The sequence below is a fragment of the Balaenoptera ricei genome, chromosome 15, assembly GCF_028023285.1.
Source record: "Balaenoptera ricei isolate mBalRic1 chromosome 15, mBalRic1.hap2, whole genome shotgun sequence".
Lineage (NCBI taxonomy): Eukaryota > Metazoa > Chordata > Mammalia > Artiodactyla > Balaenopteridae > Balaenoptera > Balaenoptera ricei.
This window is the reverse complement of record NC_082653.1, coordinates 21,204,137-21,228,844: the sequence shown is the minus strand read 5'-3', so window position 1 is coordinate 21,228,844 and position 24,708 is coordinate 21,204,137. Positions and strand designations below refer to the sequence as shown.

The window sequence follows — 24,708 nt, the reverse complement described above, 5'->3', positions numbered from 1 at the left end:
GCTGCGGCGAAGGGCGGGGCCAGCGCGCGCGCTCCAAGATGGCGGCGGCCAGTGCAGCAGGGCCGCCTACGAACGTGTTCCCGTTCCGCGATGCCCGCGCCGCGCCGGATCCGGTGTTGGAGGCCGGTCCGGTGGCGCACGGGCCACTGCCGGTGCCTCTGGTGCTGGACAACGGGTCGTTCCAGGCCCGCGCAGGCTGGGCTTGCCCCGGGCCGGACCCGGGCCCCGAGCCCCGGCTGCAGTTCCGCGCCGTGTGCGCCCGCGGGCGGGGCGGGGCTCGGGGCGGGGCGGGTCCGCAGGTAGGCAACGCGCTGGGCAGCCTGGAGCCGCTGCGCTGGATGCTGCGATCGCCCTTCGACCGCAACGTGCCGGTGAACCTGGAGCTGCAGGAGCTGCTGCTTGACTACAGCTTCCAGCATCTGGGTGTCTCCTCACAGGTGAAGGGTGGGGTGGGGTTAGGCTTGAGGGGAGGGGTGAGGTCGTGTCCCCGCTCACTCCGCTCTCCGAGGGATAATAGTCATTCCAGTAGTTCTGATTGTCATTTAGTCATTGATTTAGTCAGTTGATCAAATATTAGGCGCCTAACGTGTGTAAGTCCTGTGCTAGGCGCTTGGGGTATGGCAGTGAGCAAAAACAACGCCCTTTTCTCTTGGAGCACATATTCGGTCTCGTTTGTTAATACATTAATTTATTATCAGATATGTATTGAGCATCTACTCTGTGTCAGGCACTTTTCTAGGTGTTTGAAATACGTCCGTGAACGTGACACGAAATCTCCTGTGCTTATGGAGCGGGTGTGGAAAGTCGCTCTAGTATGAAAAGACAAACAATAAACGATAGAATTAAGTAGTATGTTCTGTCGCATGATAGAAGGACAGGAGAGGGTTGCATGTTTTCAGTAAGATGGTTGGGGGAGGACTCGGGAACAAGGTGTTGTTTGAGCAAGAACTAAAGGAGATGATTGAGGGAGCGGTCCTTGTGAATATCTGAGGGAATAGTATTCCGGAGAGAGGGCACAGCCAGTAAAAAGGCCCTGAGGCAGGAGTGTACCCTAATCCTAACTGATGGCAGCCAGAGTGAGGGGGAGGGTAGTCAGTGGAAGAGGAAGTCGGAGAGGTAATGAGGGGACAAGTCACACACCTTATAGGCTTCTACGCTGAGTGAAATGGGGAGCCGTTGCAGGGTGTTGAACAAAAGAGGGACGTGGCTTATGTTCCAAAAGGATCACCATAGCTGCTGTATGGAGAATGGACTGCCTGGGGTCATAGGGTAGAAACAGGGAGACCAGTTAGAAGGCTGTTGCAGTTAGGAGGTGAGGGATGATGGTGACTTAGATGAGGGAGGAGTTGAGGATGTGATAAGAAGCAGTTGGATTCTGCAGATATTTTGAAGATGGAGCCAGATGATTGGCTGACAGTTTGGATGGGGCTTGACTTAAGTTGACCCTACTTTCATATTTTCCAAAGCAACTTCCAGGAAAGATGGGTGTTTTACAGTTGCTTCTGATTCAGTTTTTTGATTGGAGACCAAAAGCCAGTTGAGCCCTTGCAATAAGGATTTCTGTTTCTTTTTAGGCTTTAAAAGGAGTATTCTCTTAGCACCTACCAATTTACTCTTTTCTTTCCAAGTAGGGCTGTGTCGATCATCCCATAGTTTTGACAGAAGCCGTGTGCAACCCACTGTATTCACGACAGATGATGTCCGAGCTTCTCTTTGAGTGCTATGGGATTCCTACGGTTGCCTATGGAATAGACAGCCTCTTCAGCTTCTACCACAATAATCCAAAGAACCTGATTTCCAGCGGGCTCATCATTTCATCTGGATACCAGTGTACACATATTTTGCCCATCTTAGAAGGGAGGTGAGTTGCACTTATGGCATTTGGGTGCTGTTTTGAGAAGCATTCAGAAAACGTTTATTGGGCACCTGATTTAAAGGTGGAGTGGAAAGAGCAAGGACAGGACCATGAACTGGCCTCTGGGCTTAGTTCTGACCTCCCTCACTGTGTGAGTATAGATGTCACTTCATCGTCCATCCTTTGTGACCTCCTGGATCGAGTTGGGGTAGATGGTCCCTGAAGTCCAAATCCATAATTCTAGAACTTTATGGTTCTGACTTAATGGTGAGATGGCTAACACCGTACCTGTAGGTAGTACGTGCTCAATAAAAACGTTCTGAGTAAATTATTTAAATAGATTTAATTTAGACTGTCGTGTTCTGGAGTCACTTTTTAATAAGAGATTTTTTATTTTTTTATTTAAAGCTATTTAATGACAATTATTTAGACCTTTCTTTTTAACTACTGTACCTGGTACATAATGGGTACTTAGTAGATGTTTTCAAGTTCTATAAAAAGTGAGGGTAGTTTCTGTCGTGTTTAAAATCTTGTTTTATAGCTGGGTTTTCGTTGTCTGATAAAGAGACTAGGCCGGGGAGGGAGGGATAAATTGAGAATTTGGGGTTAACAGATGCACACTACTATATATAAAACAGAGAAACAACAAGGATTTACTATATACACACAGAATTCAATATCTTGTAATAATCTATAATGGAAAAGAAACTGAAAAAGAAGGTATATATAACTGAATCACTTTGCTGTACACCTGAAACACTGTAAATTAACTATACTTCAATAAAAAATTAAAAATTAAAAAAAAAGAGAGAGACTAGGCCAGCATCATGCTCTCCTGAGAAGGTTTCTCTTTGCATAGAGATAGAGAGGGTGTGTAAGTAGTGAGAGAAGGCCTGGCTTCGGAATTGAAAGCCTGGGTTTGCAGCTCTGCTGAGGATGAAGTACTTAACTTCTTTACTTAGTTTCCTAACATATACACTTGGGAAAAAACTGGTTTCTCAGGGTTACCTTGAGAACGAAACGAGATAATGTAGGTGATGGCACTTTGTAAAACAGTCTGAACATTTAAGTGAAAATAAATGCTGTTGAATTTATTGAGCCCTATAGTGGGAATTTCTCTTGAAGTTCTTACAAAAATTTATGAAGAAAAAAGTAATTCTTAGACATTACCAAACACTCCTGCTATAGAGTTTTCTATCTTATGTAACCAGAATATGCAGAAATTAAAAATAATATTATTATTTTATGTTATGTTATATTGAGAGAAAGTGATTTTACCCAAAGGCTAAGAAATGATCAGATTGGGGCATATCATGTTCTATGCTGGCATCTGCTGGTGAGGTGTGATATAGCAGTGACATTTTAGTACACAGCAAGTTCCTAGTGCTCTGCTCCTCTAACTTTCTCACATTGAGAAAATAAAGGTACTCTGGTTCTCCTCCCCTTCACTTCATGTCAGAGGGACCTGGTTCTCTTAGGAGATTACAATAAGCCAGTGTGTATGTGATTACTTAATGTGTTTGCATAAGTAGAAGTGGAGTGTCTAGGGGAGGGGTACTCAAACTCTGGCCTACACTAGAGGGATTTGGGAAGCTTGTCAAAATGCATATTCCTGGGGAAAAATGCATATTTCTAGGCCCTTCCCAGAGCAGATGAGTCCTTCCGAGATGCTTGCCAGAAGTTAGATGTTCATGTGTCTGTTTGGATGTGCTCTAGGAAGGCCTGCATTGGGTAAGAGGTTGCACTAAGGCAACTTTAAAGTTCCTTCCAACTGTTAGGTTTTATTTCCCCCAGCTGGTCAGTTGCTTCCTTATTAGTCTACATCAAACTATCCTCTGCCCTAGTGCACGTGCTCCATATTCTCTCCTCCACATTGCCAGAAATTTCAGTGCTGTTTCCATCCCTTGGTTGTAGGTTGGATGCTAAAAACTGCAAACGCATCAACCTGGGAGGAAGCCAAGCAGCTGGCTACCTCCAGCGTCTCCTGCAGCTGAAGTATCCTGGGCACCTGGCAGCCATCACTCTCAGCCGCATGGAGGAGATCCTGCACGAGCACAGCTACATCGCTGAGGATTATGTGGAAGGTACAAAGAGGATGTTTGCTTGCAGCTTTCGAATGTTGTCTACCTTTGGGGTGTTCCTTAAATTGTTCCCAGGGTGACTCTTTCGCTCACTTTTTTACTCTTAGTACTTTTTAGCATTCCCTTCCCTTTTTGGTATTTCCTAACAGACTTTTTCAATTAATTGGTAACTTGCATATGTAGGTTCTTTTTCAACATCGTTTTGGCTACTCTGGTTCCTTTGCCTTTCCATATAAATATTAGGATCAGTTTGTCCATATCTACAAAAAAGTTCTGTTGGGATTGTGATTGAAAGAACATTAAATCTGTAGATCAGTTTGTATATAAAACAACAACATTCTAAATGTAGATTCAGATATAATGTTAAATCCAGATTGGGGAGAATTGACATTTTTTTTTACTATGTTGAGGCTTCTGATCCATGAACATAGTATGTCTTTCCATTTATCTAGGTCTTTATTGATTTCTTTCATCAGCATTTTATGATTTTCAGTGCATAGACCTGTACATGTTTTATTAGATTTATGCCTAATTATTTCTTTCCTTGTTTTTTTTCATTTCAGTTTTCAGTTGCTCATTGCTATTGTATAGAAATGCAATTAATTTTTATGTGTTTACCTTGTATCCTGTGACCTTGTGAAATTTACTAGTTCTAGTTTTTGGAGATTCCTTGGGAATTTCTAGGTACACATGTCATCTGGGAATAGGGACATTTTAATTTCTTCCTTTCCAATCTGTTTGCCTTTGTTTCTTTAGGAGTGGTAAGAGTGGACATTTTTGCCTTGTTCCTAATTGCTGATCTTGTGGTGGGGAAAGCCTTTAGTCTTTCCCTATTAATTATATGATGTTACCTCTAGTTTTTTTTTTTTTTTAACCTCTAGTTTTTTTACAGATATCCTTTATCAAATTGAGGAAGTTCCTTTCTGTGCCTAGTTTTGCTGATCATTTTAATCATGAATGGATTTTGAATTTTGTGAAATGCTTTTTCTGCATCTGATATGATCCTGTGGTGTTTGTGCTTTGGACTGTTCATATAGGAGAGTATCATGATTCTTTTCAAATATTGAACTAGCCTTGATTTGGGGGGATAAACCCCACTTATTCATATTATTTTTTAATATATTGCTGGATTCAGTTTGGTAAACTTTATGACGTTTTTGTGTATATTCATGGGGAATATTAATCTATACTTTTTTGTACTGTCTTTGTCTTGTTTTGGTATCATGGCAATGCTGGTCTTATTAAATGAGCTAGAAAGTGTTCTCGTCTACTTTCTGGAAAAGACTGTGTAAATAATTGATATTATTTTTTTCTTTAAATGTTTGATAGAATTCTCCAGTAGAACCATTTGAGCCTGGGGATTTCTTTTTCTGAATGAATTCAGTTTCTTTAATAGAAGTAGGACTATTTAGGTGATTGCATTGGTGTCTTCTTTTTTGCTTGAGGTTTATTTTGCTCTTTTTTTCTAGTTTCTTAAGGTAGAAGCTTAGATTATTATGATAACTTCTTTTTAATATAGGCATTTAAAGCTTGAATTTCCCTCTCAGCAGTGCTTTATCTACATGTCACAGATTTTGGTATGTTATGTTTTCTTTTTTACTGAGTTCACATATTTTCCAATTTCGCTCAAGCCTTTTTTATTTGGAACCATTGATTATTTAGAAATACATTGTTTTATATCCAAGTGTTTGGAGACTTCCTTGTTATCTTTCTGTGGTTGATTTCTAGTTTAATTTCATTATGGTCAAAGAACTTATGTTGTCTGGTATCAGTTAAACTTGTGAAGATTTGTTTTAGGACCCAGGCACGATCTGCTTTGGCAAATATTCCATATACACTTGCAAAGAATGTGTATCCTGCTGTTGTTGGGTGGAGTATTCTGTGATGCCGTTTAGGTTCTGTTGGTTGATGGTGGTGTTCAGTTCTTCTATACGCCTCTTCATTTTCCATCAAGCCATATTGATTATTAAGGGTGTTGAAATCTCCAGGGACAATTGTGAATTTTCCTATTTCTCCTCTCAGTTCTGTCAGTTTTTGCTTTCGAGTGTCTGAAGCTCTTTTGTTAGGTAAACATTGAGGATTCTTACGTCTTCTTGGCAGTTGCTCTTTGACCATTATATAGTGTCCTTTTTATCCCTTGCAGTTTTCTTTGCTTTGAAGTCTGTTTGGACATTAACATAGCCACTCCAACTTTCTTCTGATTGGTGTGTCTTTCTGGCCTTTTAATCTACCTGTATCATTATATTCAAAGTAAGTGTCTTAATAGTTGGGTCCTTTTTTTAAAAAAAAAGATCCCTTCTGTCAGTCTCTATCTTTTAATCGATATGATAAGACTATTTCCAATTAATTTAATTCTTCTTATGTTTGGGTTTAGGTCCACCATTTGATTATTTGTTTTCTGTTATTCCTTCTCTTTGTTGTTCTTATTGCTCTCTCTTGCCTTCTTTGGGTTATTTGAACATTTGAAAAATTTTTTTTGGTATTCCATTTTAATTTGTCTATTGTGTTTTTCACTGGATATTTCTCGTGTAGGTTTTTTTAGCTGTTGCTCTAGAGATGACAGTAAATAGGCTTTTCACAGTCTTCTTAGAATCTCTGTTTTACCAGTTCAAGTGGAACGTGGAGATGTCAGCACGCTAGAGGCCCCCCCCTTTTTTTTTTTTTAAATTAATTTATTTTATTTATTTTTGGCTGTATTGGGTCTTCGCTGCTGCTTGCAGGCTTTCTCTAGTTGCGGCGAGCGGGGGCTACTCTTCATTGCAGTGCGCTGGCTTCTCATTGCGATGGCTTCTCCTGTTGCGGAACACGGGCTTCTAGGCGCACGGGCTTCAGTAGTTGTGGCTCGCGGGCTCCAGAGCACAGGCTCAGTAGTTGTGGTGCACGGGCTCAGTTGCTCTGCGGCATGTGGGATCTTCCCAGACCAGGGCTCGAACCCATGTCCCCTGCACTGGCAGGCGGATTCTTAACCACTGTGCCACCAGGGAAGCCCCACAAGAGGAATTTTTGATCCTTTCTTGAATAGACATATTCAAGGGAAGTCCCCAGAGGCCCCTTTATCCTTCCTCCTTTATGTCAGACTTGTCTTCTGTGTCGCATCTACATACATTGGAAAGCCATCAGACGTCATCATGGTTTTTACTTCCAATTGTCAATGTATTTTAAGGAGCTCAAGAGGAGGTTAATTACTATGTTTAATCAGATTTTCATCATTTCTGTTGCTTTCCCTTCATTCCTGGTGCTCTAGATGGTATCCTTTCCGTCTGAAGAACTTTATTTAGCAATTCGCTCAGAGCAGGTGTGTTGGTCGTGTCCAGGTCTTATAGCTGCATTTCGCCGATTGGGTGGCTTCAGAGATGGGAGGGAGTGTGCTTCCTCCATCTTACCCGCACCTGGAACCCTGGCGCTGACTTTCTAATCTCAGTGCTAATAGTGTTCCCATTTCCTAACTTCCAAAATCATTCTGTTGAAGAATTGCAGAAATGGCGGTGCCCCGATTACTATGAGAACAATGTCCACAAGATGCAGCTCCCGTTTTCCAGCAAGCTCCTGGGCAGCACCCTGACCTCCGAGGAGAAGCAGGAGAGGCGGCAGCAGCAACTGCGGCGGCTGCAGGAGCTGAACGCGCGGCGGCGGGAGGAGAAGCTGCAGCTGGATCAGGAGCGGCTGGACCGGCTGCTCTACGTGCAGGTGACAGCGGACCCCCCAGGGTGGGACCTCAGCCTCGCTCCATAAAATGCGTCATGCATCTTTTTGACTTGGGGTCAAGAAGGGGTCTGGGGGGGGGGGTCATCCATGTAGAGATCGTGCGTGTAGAGGACGGTGTAGCAGCAGGACCTGAGAGCTGTGGACCTGGCCTTGTTGATTTATTTTATCCTTGTGGTCCCCTTTGTTTGATTTTTAACTTCTGGTTTAAATGTAGCACACGTGATGCAAAGCGCACAAATCCTAAGTGTCCAGCTCAATGAATTTTCACCACTGAAACACATGATGTATCCAGGTCAAGAAACAGAGCATTACCAGCAGCCCAGAAGCCTCCCTCAGCCTCCTCTTAGTAACTTTCCCATCTCTTCTCACCCGGAAGCTAACATTTCTGACGTCTGTCCCCATAGATGAGTTTTGCCTGCTCCGGTGGTGCTGAGATGGTGACGCACGGGAGCCCAGAGATGGCTGGGGAGGAGGGCTTTGTTGAGAAGCTTTGGTGGCGGTGGTGGGGGGTCTTTGGGGGGGGGCAGGCTCAGGGAGCTCGGGGAGCCCTCTCCCACCGTCGTTCTCTGTCCAGTGTCTAAGTTCCATCTCTCCTTCCCGTGCGCGATTGCCCCGATGCACATTTTTGAGGATGGATTGTGACTGCTCGGCTTGCAGGAGCTCCTAGAGGACGGCCAGATGGATCAGTTTCACAAGGCCCTGATAGAGCTGAACATGGACTCCCCGGAAGAGCTGCAGTCCTACATACAGAAGCTCAGTGCCGCAGTGGAGCAGGCGAAGCAGAAGATCCTTCAAGCAGAAGCCAGCCTCGAGGTGGACGTGGTGGACAGCAAGCCAGAGGTACTGCGGGCCTCAGGAGGGAGGTCCCGCGGGGTGCTGTCGAGCAGGGGTCCCCAGCCCCCGGGCCGCAGAGCAGGAGGTGAGCAGTGGGCGAGAGGGTGAAGCTTCATCTGCCGCTCCCCGTAGCTCGCCTTACCACTGGAACCATCCCCCCACCGTCTGTGGAAAAATTGTCTTCCATGAAACCGGTCCCTGGTGCCAGAAAGGTTGGGGACCACTGGTGTAGAGAGAACAGCCCTTTTGGAGGGCGGAAGGAGTGTCCGGAGAAGGCTGACATCAAGGGGGTTTTGACCAGACTCGGGGGAAGGAGAGCAGAGTGGTGTGTGATATCCACGGGGACACGGATGAGGGCAGGGATGGCACTAACCTTGTACCAACTGAAGTTCTGACCCAAGGGGTTTCAGCCGGTAGAGCTCTGGCCCCGGGAAGGGGATGTGTGCGAGTAGAGTAGGAAGAACATACACACGCCTATCGTGTGGCCCATCTTGAACCTGAACCTGCCCCTCTGATGGTTCCTGGGCAGTTAGTCATATGCCCCCTTAACTTTCTTCTGATCTTCTATTAAATATATCATGGTTGCTCTTCCATGCACCTCCTTTTCATCTCCGTGCTCCCTAAGGACAGGGGATCATGCTTCATGTATAGTTTAGGAATTTTTTACAGCCGCTAATAGTCACGCTCACTAAGATATTTGTAGGTTGATTTAAGATCAGCCTTTTGTTAGTTACTAAACACTGACTCTTTGATCTTCTCTCTCCTTTTCGTTTCCCTGCCAGTGGGCTGTTAGTGTTGATGTGGCCAAAAGGGCAGGTGGCGGGGCTGAGATAGGATCCCGGGTAATTCATACCGTCGCACTGGGCCCCGCATGGTGAAGGGGCTGCCTGCAGGTCACACCTCAGCCCCAAGTCACTGGTTGGTGCTCCTGTCTCTAGAACTGGACGAAAGTGTTAATAAGTGGACACATTGTTGCTGAATCTGTCATCTCTAGAGTGCTAAAACAAAGGAACTTGTTCATTGCCTTATGACACTTGTGGGGCAAGATTAGCCAGTCCAACTTGATTTTTGTTTTTAAATCAACTTTACTTATACTTTTAGAAAGAAACAGTCTTGTGGAAGACTCCAATTTGCTGCTGGGTGTAGTGTGGTGCTTACCAGGGACCTCAGGGCCATCCTTGGCTCGGCAGGCAGCCTGCTTTGCAGTGACTGTCTCAGCTGGAGGCTGGCTCTCGGTTCCTGCTCTCAGCCTCACCTTCCCCACCTCTCCGACAGGCTGTAGACCACGTGAGGACAGTGACTGGCCGTGAGCATGCGTGACTGATGAAGCAGATCCTGAGTCAGGCTTCCTCGGCACAGCGTGCTGGATCACTGAGATCCAGGGTAGAAGTGCCTTGACCGCCATCTTATTCTCGCACAGCGTCCCAGATCAGCTTCCAGAGGACTAATGTGCCTTGTCTAGTTTGCTCCTTTTCAGGTCTGTGTTTCAGATTTGAGCTGTTGTTTCCTAGGATCCAGATCCACGTTGCCTTTGTTGTTTATTCATCTGTAGTCAGTTTTATCATGCTTATCAACATGTCCACAGGACGTCAGCATCTTAATATCAGAGATGGACCACTAAGCCACATGCACGTGGGGGATTTCAGATTTAAAAAGAAAAAAACAAGCAACTGTGAAGATGTGATTCCCAAGCAGTCGGGGAACCAGTTTTTCCTTTTCTTTTTTCATTTTTCTGCATTTGTTCCATGCCCTGATTCAGTCACTCTGTTTATTCATTCAGCAGATACTTATTAAGTCCCTACTTTGTTCTGTGCTCTAAGGGTACATATTCAAATTTTCTGGGCTTGGGGTGATTTTGAAATGTACTTTAAAAGGTTTCCTTACGTACAACAAATTTGATGAATCGATCTGTCCCCAAAGCTTTAATGGTCAGGGTGATTGTTAGAGATTAGATCGATTACAGTAACATTCATGGAATTAACTTGGCCACGACACTGGCCAGCCAGTTCTACCTTTCAAAAAGTATTTGTTATATTTTCCAACAATATAATTCTTTTAGAATGGAGAGAACAGATTTGTGTGGACCACAGTTCATACTGAAATGCAATCTAAGCAGTACTGGCTGCACTGGATTAATACAGCTAAATTTTTTAACTTCCAGTGTTTTCTAAAATCCATTTTTTCGGGACTTCCCTGGCAGTCCAGTGGTTAAGACGCCACACTTCCAGTGCAAGGGGTGTTGGTTCGATCCCTGGTCGGGGAACTAAGATCCCATATGATGTGCGGTGCGGCCAAAAAAATAAATAAATAAAAATAAAATCCATTTTTTCCTGCAGACCAATCCATGCCAGCCCTCGGTATTCTGCAGGTATTCGACGAGGATGTTGTAAAGGAGTAGGCTTCCTTTTCAGTACTTTTAATATACTTTTAAAATATTTTAAACACTTTTAAAATTTTAAGTACTTTTAATATACTTTAAAATACCTCCTAATGAAGTATTTAAAGTAAAAGATGCTGATTTTGCATCGCTATGAGCGCAGCGTAAGGGGATGGGAGGCGGGAGCACAGCTTGCGAGCACCCTTGTTTGTTGGAAAAGACAATGGGCCAAATACAGAAAGTGCTCTGGCCTGACGAGCCGAGATCAGAGCTGCCCTTTGCTTGTTTTTATGCTGCTCCAGGCTGTTCCAGGAACCATGCTGCATCTTCTCTGAGGGACTTTGGCAAACTGTTGCCCTGTTCAGTTCCAAAAGAACAGAATATTTACGTTCCCGCATGCCACCCAGTACACGTGGAGACCCTGGCAAACCCTAGGGGGAGAGAAAGCAGCCATGGTAGAGAAATATGTTCTGTCTTACATGCGTATTGTCGGCATTGAAATTACCAGCTTTGTTCCTCTCTGTGAATCATATGAATTGGGATAAGGAAACTATCTTTTTATCATTTTTAGTGAAGCTAAAAGTTATCTTATTTTTAAGGTGAGATGCTTTTGAATATAGCTAGATATGAAGGTGGATAGTAATAGTTTTGTCACAGCTGAAGAAGCCTTTTGAAGCCCAGACATTCTGCAATCCTCTTTATTCTAGAGAAATTTGAGGGTTGCCAGAGACTAGGGGTACAGAGGTGACTAAGATGCAATCCGTGTCCTCCTTGGTACCTCAAAAAATAGGGCTATAGAACCATACTCAGGCTGTAATAAAACTTATCAAGTGTGGTGGTAGATGTGTGTGGGAATACAGAAGGAGTTTTGAGACAGGATTGGGGTGTTTGAGCTGGGCCCTGAAAGATTATTTGATTTCAGCAGATAACAAATTAGGAAGGAAGGACATTTTAGATGGAAAGAAGCACACATGCAGGGAGCAGGGCACATCGGGCACAGAGAGCGTGGGAGATGAAGCTGGAAGGGAGGCCGTGGCCACCTATTAAGGTCTTTATCCAGCGGCCCAGATATTATCCTTCAGGCAGAGCCTTCAAAGTGTGCTGAGCAAGGCAATAATCTGATGAGATTTTATTTTAGGAAAATAACTGGTGGCAGTTAGGATGATGGCTTTAGGGAGAGGCAAGGCTGGAGGTGGGAAGACAGGATTAAAATGTGTGTAGTCATCCAGAAGAGAGCTGATTCTTGTCAGTGGCCTGAAGTTTGTCAGTGGCTGTTGGGGTGGAAGGTGGAGGAGGACACACTTCCAAGGTAGGAGCCAAAGATCCTGGTGTCGTTCAGGAGTGTCAGTTGCTGATGATAACAGAACATGTGCCAGACCCTGTGCTGGGCACTTGGGCAAGTATCATCTTGATTAATTTTCACAATTCCGTGAGTACTGTCTTCATTCCCATTTTATGAATAAGGAAACTGACACTGAGGCGAGGAAAGAAACGTGCCCAAGGTTGCACAGCTAGGAGCAGCGCAGCTGAGAGACCCGAGCAGTCCGGGTCTAGATTGTCTCCGGTCACTGAGGCTGGGTTGAAAGGCAGCAGGGGGAGGTGGCGCTGGGGACCGAGCTGAGGGAGACGATGAGCTGGGTTCTGAGCCCCCCATCTCTGGAGTCTCTGTGGGACACCAGGCAGGACTGTCCAGGACCCAGCTGTGGAAGGACCTAGAATCACACAGGGAGTGGGAAGAGAAGAATGCCTGGGGAAGGCCACTGCTGAGGGGTTGGGTGGAGCCGAAGGGAAGAGTGTAAGGAGAGGTTTAAGACACCTGCTGACCGGGGACAAAGGGATGGCCTGGTAGCGGTCTGGGGCTCGCTCTAGTCCTGCCTCACCAGAAGCCTGTTTGAAGTATCTGCTGCTACATAAAAAACACTCCACACTCGGCAGTGTGAGGCAACAACCGTGTTACTGTGCTCATGAATGTGACGGGTCAGGAGTTCAGACAGAGTGGAGCGGGGGTCTCTGGGACCTCAGCTGGGAGGACTTGGACAATTGGGAACTGAACTCTCTGGAGGGTTTTTTCACTTCCCTGGCATCTGGGCTGGGATGACTCAGAGGCTGGACTCCGCAGACCTGAGCACCCACCTGCGGCCTCCCCATGCGCTTGGGGCTTCTCAGCGCGGCCACTGACTTCCAGGAGGGAGCTCCCGAGAGGGAGGAGCCAGAGAACATATGTCAAGGGGCATTGCCTTATTTAAGAGTGATTTTGCATTTTACCTTTGCAGCTGATATGAATAGGTTCTAGAGAAGTGTAGTTAAGTACTCTGAATTACGTCGGTAATTTACGTACGTCATAGATTCTGAGAGTGAGGAGGGCTCTCCTCTCAGGCAACCTTGGCGGTTGGTGTTGAATCTGCTCGAACCCTCCCATGACGCCGTCTCATCAGATAGTCCTTTCTACAATAGCTGTCACTGTCAGAGCCTCCTTCCAGGGAATGCAACAGAGTTCCTTCCTGAAACTTCTCCCCTTTGAGTCCGGAAGGTACAACTCATCTGCCTTTCTCCAGAACTATCCCCCCACCCTCCCAACTTCATTTGTTCAGGTCAAAATTAAAGGTGTCCTAAACCCTCAACTGGGAACCGTGCCGGCATGTCTAGGCCCCGCCCAGGGTCATTGTCGTGGAAGAGGAAAGCCTGTTCTGCAGGCCTCCACGGATGGGAGGCATTCGGCCGCCTTGGAGCCTTCAGTCACATCTCCAGCCCAGTGGACCTGCGCTCAAGGGGACTGATTGCTAAGCCTGTTAGTGTTGGCACATATGTTTATTAATTATTAAGAGATTGACTTGATTTTGCCCGTAGTCTAAGCTGCTTTGTAGGACACCGGCTCTCACACCCTCTCCCCCAGAGCTCTGTGCGTGGCGGTGTGACAGGTGCAGGCAGCCAGTCGTCCCCGGGACGCCAGGCTGGAGCTGCCCCTCAGAAGCCTTCAGAGAAGGTGGGAGTTGATGAGGCTTGTCTCAGTGGGAAGGGTAGGGGATAAGAGCGAAGCTCATCCCTGGCTTTTTAGTCTTTTAATCTTGTGTTCATGTGTGTTCCTTTTTTTTAACAGTTTAGAAACTTTTTCATAGTTTTTTATGTGTGGATGTACTTTTAGGACATTAGGCAAGATCCCAGTTCTTTTTGGTGACAGTGAACTCATAGAACTAAGGCTTGCTGAATTACAGGTTCTGTCCACTTGTGTTTCTTCTCTTCTCAGACCCCTGACCTGGGGCAGCTCGAACCGTCTCTGGAAGACGTGGAAAACATCAACGATTTCGAGCCCTTGTTTTCGGAGGAAACGCCCGAAGTGGAGAAGCCGGTGACCACGGTCCAGGTTGGCCTCCCGTAGCCTCCACCTTGCTTATGCTTTGAAGCTTAACATAAATGACCAGTCAGGTTTAGTCTGCTTCTTTAGGAATACTTTTCCCTAAAATACCAGTTGTATTTTCTAGAAGGGAGAGTACCAGTACCGAAAACTTCCAAAGTCAGGGTTTTTTTTCCCCCCCGTGGTGATTGTTTGGGGTTCCAGCACTAAGCTCCGTGCATCTGTGAGAAACAGTCTCCTGGTTGGAAGCATTTGGGCAACTAACTGGGGACTTTAGACCCGAAGACCAGCTTTTAATGATTTTATTTACATTTAAGCCAGTGTCATAATGCTTCATCCTCATTTGGGTCTGTGTTTCTGTCATTACGATGGCAGCCAGGTGGACTGGCGTGAGGCTGAGACACACCTGGGAGAAGCCCTTCCTGGCTCTGCGGGCACTGGGGACTGAGCCAGGCACTTGGTCTTCCAGTACCAGCCTTTCTCAGCTGCTCTTCACCAAGTCTCTTTCCCTGCATCTCAGGGACCATTTCATGAAGCAGATGTGTAGCGGTTTATAAGCCAAAGGTTGAAGAAGGTAGAAAATTGAATTATCAAATCAAGAGAGTTGGGGAGAGGTTATTCTGGCACAAAGGACAGAAGCTATGTTGGAATAAGAAATGCAGTTAGAAGAAACTGGCAACTGGGATGTTTGTTCTCATGGCCTAAAAATATCTTCTAAACCTTGGGTTTTTAAAGCCCGTGTTTAACTTGGCAGCATATCATCAGCTGTTTGTTGGGACAGAAAGAATTCGAGCTCCAGAAATTATCTTCCAGCCGTCTCTCATCGGGGAGGAGCAGGCCGGCATAGCTGAGACCCTCCAGTACATTCTGGACAGGTGAGACTGAAACTTCTTTCTTTTACTTCTATTTTCCTGAACCATTTCCTTGAATTTTGAATTGAACAGTGGATTTGATGGCCGGGCATCTCCTTTTCATTGACTTGCTGCACTCAGATGGTATTCTTTCTCTCTCACCAAGCGTGGCACAGAGTTAGGGCTCTCTAATTCATTTCTGAACAAGTAAATACTCAACGTGTAAATCCTCAACGTGTAAATGCTTGATTTGAGGAGCTTTAAGAGTTTCTTTGAAAAATTTGGGCAACATGGTATATGTGCATTGGCTTTCCTATAAATCTTCACATTATTGCAGACTAGTGATTCTAAATCACCCTAAGAACGTGCAGAACTTAGTTTTTTTCCCCACCTTGCATTTTATTTATTTAAGAGTTTGCATTTCTACAAGAACATGCCTCCCCCGCACCCATTTATACAGGTATTTTCCTGCAGTGTGAGTTTTCCTAATACAAGTTGGACAAGTAGGGAACACAATTTTGTGGTACTGTGGTTGCTGTTGGTTAAAACAGGGTGGAAACTTACACCTAGCAAGGAAGAAAAGCCATTGCAGCTACTTAGAGTGGCTTTGAGTTTTGTCTAGCAGTGGGTGGGAAAGTGAGCAAACACAAATAAGATAAAACTAGTAGTAAAAAAAAAAAAAAAGCACAAATGGAGAGATGGGTCCTCAAAAGGAGAGGCAGAAGAACTTCTGGGGGTGATAGAAATGTTCTGTATCTTGGTTGTGGTGATGGTTACTGTGTAATGGTTACTGCCGTTGATGGGTATATAAATTTGTCAGACTTCATCCAAATGTATTTAAAGTAATCCTCAATAAAGTCAATTTTTTACAAAAACATGTATTGGAAAGGCATAATATTTTAATCATGCTAAGGAAATGGATTGACCATTCAAATTAAGGTTTTGGCTAGCTATTTGGCATTCTGTAAAGACACAAATGAAAAATGGAAGGCTTTTTTTTTTTTTTTTTTTAACTTTTTGCGTAGACCTTTTCTGTTTTGTACTGAGAGCTTGCATTTCCACATCCATATTCTCTTCCAATATTCAAGTTGGAGGGACTAGAGCAGAGGAATCGTATTGTCCCCAGGTACCCAAAGGATGTTCAGGAGTTGCTGGTTCAGAACGTTTTCCTCACTGGCGGGAACATGATGTATCCTGGGATGAAGGTCAGAATCGAGAAGGAGCTGTTGGAGATGAGACCCTTTCAGTCTTCCTTTCAGGTACCAATTGTCCGTGTAACCAGCTGTTTTGAAAATAGCCTTAATTATTTGTTTTCTGGTTACAAAAGTAGTAAAGTGTAAATGAGAAAAATTACTTGATAATTCCATCATCCAGAGATAGCCACTATTAACACGTTTGTGGCTTTCCTTCTGGTCTTCAATCTATGTTTAATTTTCTTTTTTTTTTTTTACTTTTATTTATGTATTTATTTATTTAATTTTGGCTGCGTTGGGTCTTCGTTGCTGTTTGCGGGCTTTCTCTAGTTGTGGTGAGTCGGGGCTGCTCTTCGTTGCGGTGTGCAGGCTTCTCATTGCCGTGGCTTCTCTTGTTGTGGAGCACGGGCTCTAGGCGCACGGGCTTCAGTAGTTGTGGCGATGGGCTTAGTTGCTCTGCGGCATGTGGGATCTTCCCGGACCAGGGATCGAAACCGTGTCCCCTGCATTGGCAGGCAGATTCTTAACCACTGAGCCACCAGGGAAGCCCTATGTTTAATATTTAAAGCAGAATGGAAATCGTATTTTACGTACTTCTTTGTTTTAATTGACGAAAGCCTGCATATAGTAAAAATTCAGAGAGTACAAGAGTGTACACTGAGAATAAGGCATTCTCTAGGAGACTGGCTGGGGAGATTTTTCTTTCACATATTTTCTGCACACTTGAGTGTATACTGCTTTGTAACCTGAATTTCTTAACCTGTCGTGAATGTTTTCCCGTGTCATTATTCTTCTAAAATACTTTAAAAAATGACTGTATGGTGAGGATGTCCCACAATTTATCTACCAAATTCCTGATCACCAAGAAACCCCACAATTTATCTACCAAATTCCCGATCACCAAGTCTGAGCTCCTGTTGTGGACCAGGCACCTTGGGATGCTGAGATGTCCTAGACACCAGATGCCCCGGCCCCAAGGAGCTTGCTGCCTGAGGGGGCAGCAGGCAGATGAATAGGCCGGGATAGCCCACAGCGCGAGGGGCATACAGACGTAGGCGCCTAGAGCAGGCTTCTTGGAGGTGAGTCTTCTGAGCGTGAGGAGGTGTTTGCCAGGTAGAGAGCGTGGAGGGGAGCGGGGTGGAGAGAACATTCCGGACGGGGACCAGCAGGAGCAAAGGCTCGCGGGCCGGAAGCTTGTTGGTGAGCAGCTGAGTGTGGCTGGAGCTCGTGACTGTGCAGGGGAGCGGGGGGAGGGCCGTGTGCACGGCACGCGTGGTGCAGAGCTTCTGTGTCCTGCTGGGGGCTCGGCTGTGGCCCCCTGTGCCGCACGATGTGTTGTGTGTTCAGGGGGTGGTCTCTGGGCTTCGGTCCTGACTCCGGCACCGCCGTCGCTGAATTTTGCCAGGCCTCAGTTTTCTCCGCAGTATGAAGGGGGTCGTCCTGGTGCCTGTTACCAGCATGCAGCGCGCCTCGCCTGCCAGGTGCTCAGCACAGAGCCTGCGCGTGATAAACAGACGTCAGCTGTTGTGCTGAGGGTCCCTAAGAACACTCCAGGTTCCACGATTCGCTAGAAGGACTCACAGGATTCAACACGTAGTCCTCCTCGTGATTTATCGCAGTGAGCCCTTCCCCGGTGCAGGGAGAAGAGTGAGCGCCTTACACTCGTCACGTCACCCACACTTTCTAAGCCAGAGCGGTCGGGGCTTTTGTGACCCTGATTTTGCTGATGATCCCTTCTCGCAAGTCTCGCCTCATCCTCCTCCAGCTGTGCTGATTCCACCTGCCCTTTACTCCAGAAAGTTCCCAAACCACCATTCCATCCTGGGACTTCTATGGGTGGGGCAGGGAAGAGGGAGGTGGGAGGTCAGACAGGCGACTGCAGAGAAGAGGAGGCCCGATCTGAGTTGGAGAGCGGTCCGCCCGGTGCTCAGCTCCGCCTAGTTGAGGGGCACTCACAGGGCTGCTGACCCCGGCCTCGCTCCCCTAATAAGCAGTGGAAACCGAGTGCTGGCAGCATCATGGGGAGCCCAGGTCAGCCTCTCTGCTCTCATTTCCCCTGAGGCTCCTTTGCCCCCGTGGCCAGAGCCACCTCGCATCGGCCTCTGCTTCCCTCTGCTGGCAGAGAGGGGATCAGGTCCAGGAAGGCCTTCCCTCCAGGTCTCTCCACCTGACGGCTTGTGGTCTACAGCGTGGGGCAGGAGGTGGGGCAGCTGGTGCCTCTCCCACCCAGAGTGGCAGGTCTGGTGTTGGTAAAGTCGCTGATAACCACGTATCCGGTGAGGTCGTGTCTGGTGGGCTCTGCGTGTTTGCGTGATTTCTTGAAGAGTCTGGAGCATTTCACTCAGCTCTGTTTGGGGGGTGCACAGGTAGTCCTGCCCCGTCTTGGAATTAAAGGGGGCCCTCCTGCGTGTGTATTTCTGGGGACAAAATGTAGGGGCTGTAGCTGGCCTTGCTGAACATTCAGTCCTCGGACCCTGAGGGGAGACGCCCGTCCAGTGACTGCTCTGCTCATGTTTCAGGTTCAGCTGGCCTCGAACCCTGTGCTGGACGCCTGGTACGGTGCTCGCGACTGGGCCTTGGACCACCTGGACAACGAGGACGTCTGGATCACCAGGAAGGAATATGAAGAGAAGGGAGGAGGCTACCTCAAGGAGCACTGTGCTTCCAACGTGTACGTCCCCATCCGCCTGCCCAAGCAGGCTTCGCGCGCCACGGAAGCGCAGGCATCCGGCAAAGGCTCGGCGGCCAGCGGAGGCGGGCCCGGCGAGCAGGCGTAGCACAGGGGCCCCTCCAGGACCTTGGGCCCCGGCGGCCAGTGTCACAGGACGGTGACTCTGCCAGCTGTGTCCAGCCCGAGTCTGCTGGGAACATTTGGCTGCAAGATGGATTTCTCCTGGGGAGAACAGTTTAGCGCCACTGGGAGTTACCCTCTGCAACTGTGTTCTTTTGGGGGCGTTGGCGGTGAAGGGACTTTAGGTGGCCTGCTGTCTTTGCTGAGCCATGGATGAGCCGTGGCCTTCACTTCCCGCAGCAGTGAATGAAGACAGGGTGGGGGACGGAGGTGTGCAGTCTGCACAGGCTTCCTTCTTACCACATTTTAAAGCCTTTCTTGTTTTTTGTTTAAAAATCCTTTAAATTTTATATTGTCAGTGTAGATAGTCTTCTAAATTTATTCCAAAATTGTGCGAATGCCCAGCAGGTGGAGTTCTTTCACATACAGGTAAAAAGGTAACATTTATATCCTAAGAACAATCAACCACGAACTCTCAGGGGCTAGAAATATTTCCCTCCTTTTTCTTTTTCTGCTTAGAAATAAGGAAAAGGGGCCCCAAAGAGGGGAACCAGATAGTACGAAGTCACTCATTCGGGGCCTGCCCGGTGCCCACTTCTGAATGGGCAGGTGTGGGGCTAGTGGCCCGACTCTTGTTCGTACTTTCTTTGCTGGAAACTTTTCCACGATGTGAGGCCTTCCTACAGTTTTTAAAACTTCTCTTCCTGTGAGTGTGTTGGCTGCTTAACTTTTCAGGTCTTTCCGAAGAAAGAAACAGACTGGAAAAGCTGAGCCGTGGAGCCTTTTCAGTTTCGCCGCAGCCTCACATCCCCTGGACCTTTGCAGCCTCATTGTAAACAGACAGATAACCCCTCTCTTATACAGAGATTGCTTGGTGAGAATTTTAACTCTCAAACACACCCAGTACTTGAGCCCAGAAGCCTCCAGAGCTGCTAGCGTCCTTGTCACAGAATCCGTACGTTTAAATCCCATGGGATGTCTGGCCCACCCCTCTGAGGAGGCCACCTCAGAACCAGTCTGCTGCTGCAGTTCACCAAGGATGGTCACCTGCGTCGCCAGCTCTCCGGGGCTTCGATACCGAAGACCGGGAAGGGCCAGTGGTGGTGGAGGAGGAAGCGGAAGATCCAGGCCGACTCAAGACCCCCCACGTCCCTGCCGGAGAGCCACAGGCCGTCCACAGCTGGGCCCAAGGCCGGATGAGATGGTGAGAGTGAACGTGAGCTGCCAAGAAAGGACAGATGCGAAGAAGGCAGGACCCGCCTCATGGGAGAGGTTTCCATATCACGTTTCTGGGAAGAGGAGTTGTGCTAACTGCCATAGGCCTGGGGAGACACGGGTCTTTCTCCCACAGTCAACATTTTAAACAGCCCGAACAGCAGTGGTGAGGTGGAAGGATTGCCCTGGAAGTCCAGCCTTGGTGGGGAAGGACCCTGTGTGGGCAGGTAAGCTGGGCTACAGCGTAGTCCAACAACAAGTGTGAAGCCGGGCCTAGTTGGTGTGCCCGTAGCCTGGAACTGAGGAGGTTTGGGGCTGCGGTGAGGCTGGACCTTAAGCTCTCCCGCTTTATCTCTAAGCCCTCACACTGACCTCTGCTGATACCTCTCAGCCCTTCCTCACACAGACCACCAGCAGCACTCATCACGGTACTGAGAGCTTTTTCTCTGCCCCCAGATGGTCTCTTATAGACTGTAAAGCGTTCCCCAAGATCAGGAAGAGGGTTTCATTCAGCTTGGAGTATCCACAGCCCAATGCTGGGCCTGGAGGGTGCTGTGGGCTCACAGGATTTTGAATGAATGACCAACTGGTTGTGTAGATAAGTGAATGACTAAATCTGTGAACAAAGACAATTTGTGACTAACTCGTGCGCTCTGTTGAGAGGAACAAATCGGGTCCACACTGAGGGCTTTCGCCTTAGCTGGGGAGCCCTACTTATTGAGACATCTCAAGTCTTCTCTGTGACCCTGTCAGGACTGTTCGTGGAGAGAAGGTGGGTGTGACTGTAGCTGAATGATCTGAAGGCAGCCGTGAAGGAATAGATTCCCATAGCCCAGCTTCGGGCTTCTGTCTGGGTTGTGGGAGGGGGAGATAGCCCAGGGGAGGGAGAGTCTGGCATGGGGGGTCAGCCCGGCTCTGGGTTTGAGTCAGAGCATCCCTGAAGGTTGGGTGGCCACCTAGGGCGATTAGGGCCGCTCTCCCCGGCTAAGATGTGGTAGGGGTGTCCCTCCTTCTGCCCCCACTGCCTTCCATTGGCATTTCTGGAAATAAAAAGTTTTACCAAAGCAACAAAGAAGGCGAAAAGGTAAGAAAATAGAAGTTAAGAGTAATATAAGTGTTAAAATATAGGCAGAGAACACTAAACCAAGAAATGGAGAAACTGAATTCATACAAATACCATATGCAAAGATTATTTCATGCCTACCTAAGGGATTAAATGAATATGATAAAGTTTATCATTACAGAACTTTGTAATTAAATCATTTCCAGATAATTAGAAAACGGTAGAACAGAGGATTAAAAAATGTAGGCAGAGAGACTGGCTGATCACTAAATCCATCTCCCTTTCCTTTGGGCGCACAGCTGCACTACATTTCCCAGCCTCCCTTGCCGTCAAACAGGTAGCCGCTTGACTTCCGGCCACTAGGTTATGGACAGAAGAGATATACACCATTTCCAGGGCTGGCTTCCATGAACCTCCCACAAGAGCCTCTCTTTCCATGTTGTGTGGCTGCATAGAGAACCGTCTAAGGCCCAAGAGGAGCACGGGGCCACAAGATGGAGGGAGCTGAATCCTTAAGTGACTTCTTAGAGCAGAGACCCTGCAGATTCTTCAGTGCGTGAGAAATAAACTTACTGTGTTAAGCCACTGAGAACTTTGGCCTAATCTGTTATAGCAGCTAGCATTATTCTAACTAAAAGTGTAGGTTAAAAATAAATAAAAATAAAACCCATTAACTTCTTGTTAATTGGGGATTTGTTAAGGAGGAAAATTTTTTAAATAATATGAAACAAAGAGAACAGTGTGACAGATAGTTATCCCCTCATTTAGGAAATGGGAATAATTCCTTTTATCCTGTAGTAAGAGTAAATGAGATAATGAATGAAATCACTTAAGGATTTCAGGAAAATGGCAGACTAAGCTGACCCAGAAAGACCCCCTTGCACCTGCTACAAAGTTATGCAAAAAGGGGATAAAGTAGAACTTAAAAAGTTGTAATGCTGAACTTAGAATCATAGATATCACAGAAAACCTTGGAAATCAGAAATGAGTACAAAAAATCATAGCCAGATTGGTAACCAAAAGTTGGCACTGAGGCAAGCCTGAGGTTTCAGGGCTTATTTGAGAAATAAGCCCTAAGGGTAGGTAGGGACCACGAGTTTTGAAATGCCTAACCAGGGACCAGATATGTAGCCTGGGCCCTCATGAAACGAGGAACCTGGGATAAACTCCCTGAATAAATAATACTAATGCAGCAAGGGTAACCTGAGCGAGACTAGAAATAGAGCAAGTAAATATAAACATTAGGGAAAGCCAAATCCAGTAGTAGAAGGAAAGTTTGGGAGTGGGTGGGGTGGGGAGAAGAGGTAGCCTAGTTAATAAAAAGTACAAAATAAAATGGTATAAATGAGTTCAAGTATTAATTATAAATGGGCCTATCAAAAGAAACAAAAGAAATAGATTGGTTTTAAAATACACATATAGTTGTAAGCTGTTTGCAAAAGATGCTTTGAAAACTTGATACAAAGATAAAAGGTAAAGGAATGGAAGGTAAACCAGGCAAATGAACACTGAGCAGCTTATCTGCTATAGCAATAGTAACATCGGGAAAATAGTCTTTAGAGCAAAAAGTATTATTAGAAAGAGAAACTTTACTTAGTAATAAACAATCCACAAAAAGAATGAGCCTGAACCTAACCTATATGCCCCTGATAAAATAGCCTCAAAGTGTATAAAGCACAAATCGACAGAATCATGAAGTGAAATTGACAAATAGTGCCTGGCTTTTGGGAGGTCATTATTTAGGAGCTGTGATGAAGATGAGATCCAGGAATGGGGTGGGTCTGGTACTTCTAGGCTCTGGGCTAAGTCCAGTACCTTGGCAGAGCAAAGGAGAACGTTAGGCTAGGCAGCCGTACCTGGACTCCTAGCCTCTCCCTAGGGCCCTCCCAAGGACTGGCCTCACTGAAATGCTGGGATGGGGGTTGATGGTCTTCGGGATGGCTGTGCTCAGGAGGAAGGGAGGACCCTGAGCTGGAAGCCAGATCCTTTCATCCTCTAGCAACAGGTTTACCTCCTCTTCTCCCTCTGGCCTCTCTGCTGGCCCCTCTGGCCCTCAAAACCCTGTGGGCCATTCCTATAGAAGCAGGCATATGCAGAGGCTGCTGGATAAAACCCAATAGGAAAAACAGGCAAATAATTCCCCCAAGTGCATTCTGGTGACTTGGGGATTTCTGGGACTTGAGCCTTCCCCTTCCCCCCACTTCATTCTTTCCATTGCTTCCCCTCATTCAGCCTCCTGCAGCCCCTGGCAACCAGGGCAGCCCCAGGATTTCCCCTTGCCCAGCAAACCTCTGTCCTCTTGTCACTCTGCTTGGTGGCTAGGAGCCTCACCTTGGGGAGAAGCCAAGGTCAGGGAGGCCAGGTGAGCATCAGAACTCGACTAAGACAGCTGAGCGCTGGGAAGTCACACAGACAGACTCTGGTGTTTCCCTTTCTGTTCCCTTCCTTCCATAAAGTCCTCTCCTCTGTTCTCCAATTCAGCTTCTGGTTCTGAGCACCCACCGTGGCCCAGGCACTCTTCTCACTGCCGCTCGCCCATCTGCCCCTTTTCCTTTCAGGCCCAGGGACCCCCGTGGAATCCAATTGTCCTGGTGACTCAGGAGACGTCTCCCACATTTTCATTGACCAAAGTCACCATGAGCTCAAGATGAGTCTGTGCTATGGGGAAAGTCAGGGTGGTGTGTGTAGTGGTTGGAACTGTGTCCCCTCTTCCCCCAGATGATACGTCCAGGCCCTAAGCCTGTGAATGTGACCTTATTTGGAAATAGACTCTTTGCAAATGTAATTAAGTTAAGGATCTTGATAACGATATCCTGGATATAGGGTGGGCCCCAGATACAATGAATGGTGTCCTTATAAGAGGAAGGAGGGGGAGATTTGACAACAAAGGGACAAAGGCCATGTGAAGACAGAGGCAGAGATGGGAGTTAACGCTGTCACAAGTCAAAGAACACCAGGAGCCTGGGAGAGGTGAGGATGGCTTCTCCCCTAGAGCCTTCATAGAGTGTGGCCCGATGACACCTGATTTGGTATCCAGAACTGTGAGAGAATAAGTCTCTGTTGTTTTAGGCACCAAGCTTGTGATAATTTGTTATGGCCTCCCTGGGAAACTAACAGATGGCCAAGTTGAGTCTGGGAAAGAATCTGAGTATGGATGGGAAGTTGTTAAGCCATAAAGAAGCAAATAAGTTGCCCATAAGAGGGAGGATTCCTAACAATATCAGAATCTGGATAACAACAAAGGTTTATTCCCCAGTAAGCACTGGCAATGATGGAGAAGAAAGGGAGGGGCTTGGAAAGTACACAGGACCAGAGCTTACAGTCTTGGAAAGGCACCCCTTCTGGGGGTGAGGGAGGCACCGTGGAAGCCAGAGGTGGCGTGAAGGGAAGC

At 46.8% G+C, this 24,708-nt stretch overlaps 1 protein-coding gene across 3 annotated transcripts; it reads left to right on the top strand.

Annotated features, from left to right (window-relative positions):
• Positions 1-21,903, top strand: ACTR5 (actin related protein 5). Of its 3 annotated transcripts, none has more exons than XR_009497568.1 (10): positions 1-437; positions 1,632-1,861; positions 3,770-3,939; positions 7,406-7,623; positions 8,299-8,481; positions 14,097-14,213; positions 14,940-15,079; positions 16,182-16,314; positions 18,768-20,481; positions 21,617-21,903. XR_009497568.1 is itself a non-coding variant. In XM_059896749.1 (9 exons), exons 1-9 carry the CDS (start codon positions 39-41, stop codon positions 19,023-19,025), a joined length of 1,848 nt encoding a protein of 615 aa, XP_059752732.1. In that variant the 5' UTR covers positions 1-38; the 3' UTR covers positions 19,026-21,903. The 3 variants fall into 3 exon arrangements, 1 of the variants encoding a protein (XP_059752732.1); XR_009497567.1 differs by having other exon boundaries at positions 18,768-21,026; XM_059896749.1 differs by having other exon boundaries at positions 18,768-21,903.
• Positions 21,904-24,708: the final 2,805 nt, after the last annotated feature.

Bases quoted from the DNA above. Each gene is read 5' to 3' on its own strand.
- ACTR5 (XM_059896749.1), top strand. From the start codon at position 39: ATGGCGGCGGCCAGTGCAGCAGGGCCGCCTACGAACGTGTTCCCGTTC. The intron at 1,862-3,769 runs GTGAGTTGCACT...CCTTGGTTGTAG, and splicing joins TTGCCCATCTTAGAAGGGAG to GTTGGATGCTAAAAACTGCA. The intron at 16,315-18,767 runs GTACCAATTGTC...CTCATGTTTCAG, and splicing joins CCTTTCAGTCTTCCTTTCAG to GTTCAGCTGGCCTCGAACCC.